Source organism: Sinocyclocheilus rhinocerous, unplaced genomic scaffold (assembly GCF_001515625.1).
Source record: "Sinocyclocheilus rhinocerous isolate Xijiao unplaced genomic scaffold, SAMN03320098_v1.1 scaffold1395, whole genome shotgun sequence".
In the NCBI taxonomy this organism is placed as follows: Eukaryota; Metazoa; Chordata; class Actinopteri; order Cypriniformes; family Cyprinidae; genus Sinocyclocheilus; species Sinocyclocheilus rhinocerous.
The window spans coordinates 134,196-137,736 of NW_015628679.1; the positions used below are offsets into that span (position 1 = coordinate 134,196).

The 3,541-nt window shown below is 49.8% G+C and overlaps 1 protein-coding gene across 1 annotated transcript in view; it reads right to left on the reverse strand.

The window, feature by feature from the left end:
- LOC107737933 (ATPase family AAA domain containing 3A) overlaps positions 1–3,541 on the reverse strand; it is a 12,819-nt gene that overhangs the window by 2,063 nt on the left and 7,215 nt on the right. Inside the window, exons 9-14 of the mRNA XM_016549576.1 lie at positions 2,966–3,022; positions 2,767–2,892; positions 2,241–2,365; positions 1,522–1,573; positions 1,365–1,435; positions 1,096–1,263 (exon numbers count right to left, since the gene is read on the reverse strand). Of these exons, the coding sequence (XP_016405062.1) occupies positions 1,096–1,263; positions 1,365–1,435; positions 1,522–1,573; positions 2,241–2,365; positions 2,767–2,892; positions 2,966–3,022 (599 nt within the window). The remainder of the gene's footprint in view (positions 1–1,095; positions 1,264–1,364; positions 1,436–1,521; positions 1,574–2,240; positions 2,366–2,766; positions 2,893–2,965; positions 3,023–3,541) is intronic.

Consider the following 3,541-nt stretch of genomic DNA (forward strand, 5'->3'; position numbering starts at 1 on the left):
GTGTGTGTGTGTGTGTGTGCGTGCGTGCGTGTGTGCGTGTGTGTGTGTGCGAGTGTGCGTGCGTGCGTGCGTGCGTGCGAGCGAGCGAGCGAGCGAGCGAGCGAGTGAGTGAGTGAGTGCGAGTATGTGTGTGTGAGTGAGTGAGTGAGCGCATGTGTGTGAGTGAGCGTGCGTGTGAGTGTATGTGTGTGTGCGTGAGTGTGTGTCAGTGAGTGAGTGTGTGTGCGTGCGTGAGTGTGAGTGAGTGAGTGTGTGTGCGTGCGTGAGTGAGTGAGTGAGTGTGAGTGAGTGAGCGTGAGTGTGAGTGAGTGTGCGTGCGTGTGAGTGTGAGTGCGTGTGTGTGAGTGAGTGTGCGTGCGTGTGAGTGAGTGTGTGTGGGTGAGTGTGTGTGCGTGCGTGTGAGTGTGAGTGCGTGTGTGTGAGTGTGTGTGTGTGAGTGTGAGTGTGAGAGAGAGTGGGTGTGTGTGTGTGAGTGTGAGAGAGAGAGAGAGAGAGAGAGAGAGAGAGAGAGAGAGAGAGAGAGAGAGAGAGAGAGAGAGAGAGAGAGAGAGAGAGAGAGAGAGAGAGAGAGAGAGAGAGAGAGAGAGAGAGAGAGAGAGAGAGAGAGAGAGAGAGAGAGAGAGAGAGAGAGAGAGAGAGAGAGAGAGAGAGAGAGAGAGAGAGAGAGAGAGAGAGAGAGAGAGAGAGAGAGAGAGAGAGAGAGAGAGAGAGAGAGAGAGAGAGAGAGAGAGAGAGAGAGAGAGAGAGAGAGAGAGAGAGAGAGAGAGAGAGAGAGAGAGAGAGAGAGAGAGAGAGAGAGAGAGAGAGAGAGAGAGAGAGAGAGAGAGAGAGAGAGAGAGAGAGAGAGAGAGAGAGAGAGAGAGAGAGAGAGAGAGAGAGAGAGAGAGTGTGTGTGTGTGAGTGCGTGTGTGTGCTGCGAGTATGTGTGTGTGAGTGAGTGAGTGAGCGCGTGTGTGTGAGTGAGTGCGTGTGTGTGCGTGAGTGAGTGAGTGCGTGCGAGTATGTGTGTGTGAGTGAGTGAGCGCATGTGTGTGAGTGAGTGTGTTTTGGGGGAGGGTCAGACGTAAGGTGTGTGTGTGTGTGTGTGTTGCTCACTGGCGTCCTCCAGTAGCCGGCTCCAGCACGTATCTATCGAAGTACAGTCGTACGAGTCTCTCTCTCTCCTCGAGTCCCGGCAGCATGAAGTTTACAATCTCGTCGATCCGGTCGTTTATGGCCCAATCAAACTGCTCGGGCTGATTACTGGCCAGAACTAGCATGAACCTGAAACACACACACACACATCAACGTCTTGTCAGCAGTTTGAGTGTGAGTGTGTGTGTGTGTGTGTGTGTGTATGAGTGAGAGAGAGAGTGATTGTTTACTTTTTGCTCTGTTCTCCGGTGCGGTACAGGAATGCGTTCAGAGTCGCGCGCAGATCCTCGCTGATCCGCTCCTGAAACACACACACACACACGCGTCACATGACTCTGCAGCGACACACACAGACACACATACGCAGTGAGGGAGTGTGAGACTCACGGAGGATCTCTTGCGCAGGAATGCATCGGCTTCATCCACAAACAGCAGCAGCCTGGAGAACAGCAGAACATCACACACACACACACACACACACACACACCTAAAACCTCCGCATGTAATAACCTAGAACACTGTCTAACACTTGATGGCTGCTCTGTCAATTCTTCGACATCAGTTAGGAACCTAGGTGTGCTATTTGATAGCAATCTTTCGTTAGAAAGCCACGTTTCTAGCATTTGTAAAACTGCATTTTTCCATCTCAAAAATATATCTAAATTACGACCTATGCTCCCAATGTCAAATGCAGAAATGTTAATCCATGCGTTCATGACCTCAAGGTTAGATTATTGTAATGCTTTATTGGGTGGTTGTTCTGCACGCTTAATAAACAAACTCCAGCTGGTCCAAAATGCAGCAGCTAGAGTTCTTACTAGAACCAGGAAGTATGACCATATTAGCCCGGTTCTGTCAACACTGCACTGGCTACCTATTAAACATCGTATAGATTTTAAAATCTTGCTTATTACTTATAAAGCCCTGAATGGTTTAGCACCTCAGTATTTGAACGAGCTCTTGTTACATTATAGTCCTCCACGTCCGCTGCGTTCTCAAAACTCTGGCAATTTGATAATATATATATATATATATATATATAACTGAAGGTACTGTAATTGTAGAGGTAATAATGTGGTATATTGTTCTGGTGTGGTGTCTCTGACCCGCGGCCGCTGGTTCCGGCCCAGTCGAACACCTTGTGCATCGCTGTCACTCCGTCTCGGCCCATCGGCGCCACGTCTCCTCCCGTCATGATGGCATAATCCATCCCAGAATGCATCGCCAGCTTCTGCTCATGACAGATGAGGAGGATATACTTTCACGTAAGTTTAGTTTCTGATCAGGTGAGGTGAAGGTGTCACTGTTTAAAGCACACTGTAAACACTCTATACTGCTCATCTGTGGCTCATCTATAGAACATCTAGTTTACAGAAGCTGCAAGTAGCTTATAATGATGAGACCTAGATGGCACAGTGCGAGTGAAATGTTTGTGAGTGCAGGAGTAATCAGTTTTTTTCTGCTTTATGCTGGATAGTATTTATTTATCCTGTTGTTCAAATCACGGTAATCGAATACGGTTATAATAATTAAAATATGAAACGGTAAAACTAACCGTGGGGAATTTAATCATGATTACCGGTAATCGTTACATCGCTACGATGCGTATGAAGATGAGTGCGCGAGCGTTACCTTAGCGAAGAGCGTCTTCCCCGTCCCCGGCGGCCCGTACATCAGGATGTTCCGGTACAGCCCGCGGTTCTGTCGCGTGTTCCTCGTCGCTATGGCGATGTCGCGCACGCGCTCCTCCAGCGTCGGCTGCAGAGAGACAGGAAGTGAGACGCGCACGCTAACAGGAAGTGTGTGTGTTGAAGGATGCGCAAACACTCACGCAGAGCACGACTCCCTCCAGCGCGTCCTGCGGCTTGCTCTTCAAGCGCTTCGCCATCTGAAACGATACATATGTGCATGAGTGCCACCGCACTTCCTGTCTGCGCAGGAAGTGATCATCAAACCTTGATCGTCGTACCTTGATGGGGTGTTTGAGGGCTTCCACCACAGTGAATCGTGAGGTTTCTCGCACTAGCGAAGGTTTTCCTAGCCGCGCCTCGATGTATCGTCCGGCCACAGCGGTTGCGTTACGCGCGGAATAAACACCCACCGCCAGCAGAGAAAGTCCCGCCACCTGCAGGACACTCAGAGCATCACACACACACATATATATACACACACACACACACATCACACTCTCACACACACACGTCACTCTCACACACACACGTCACTCTCTCACACACACACACACACGCTCACTCACTCACACTCTCACACACTCTCACACACACACTCTCTCTCTCACACACACACACACACATCACACTCTCACACACACACACACACACACGCTCACTCACTCACACTCTCACACACTCTCACACACACACTCTCTCTCTCACACACACACACA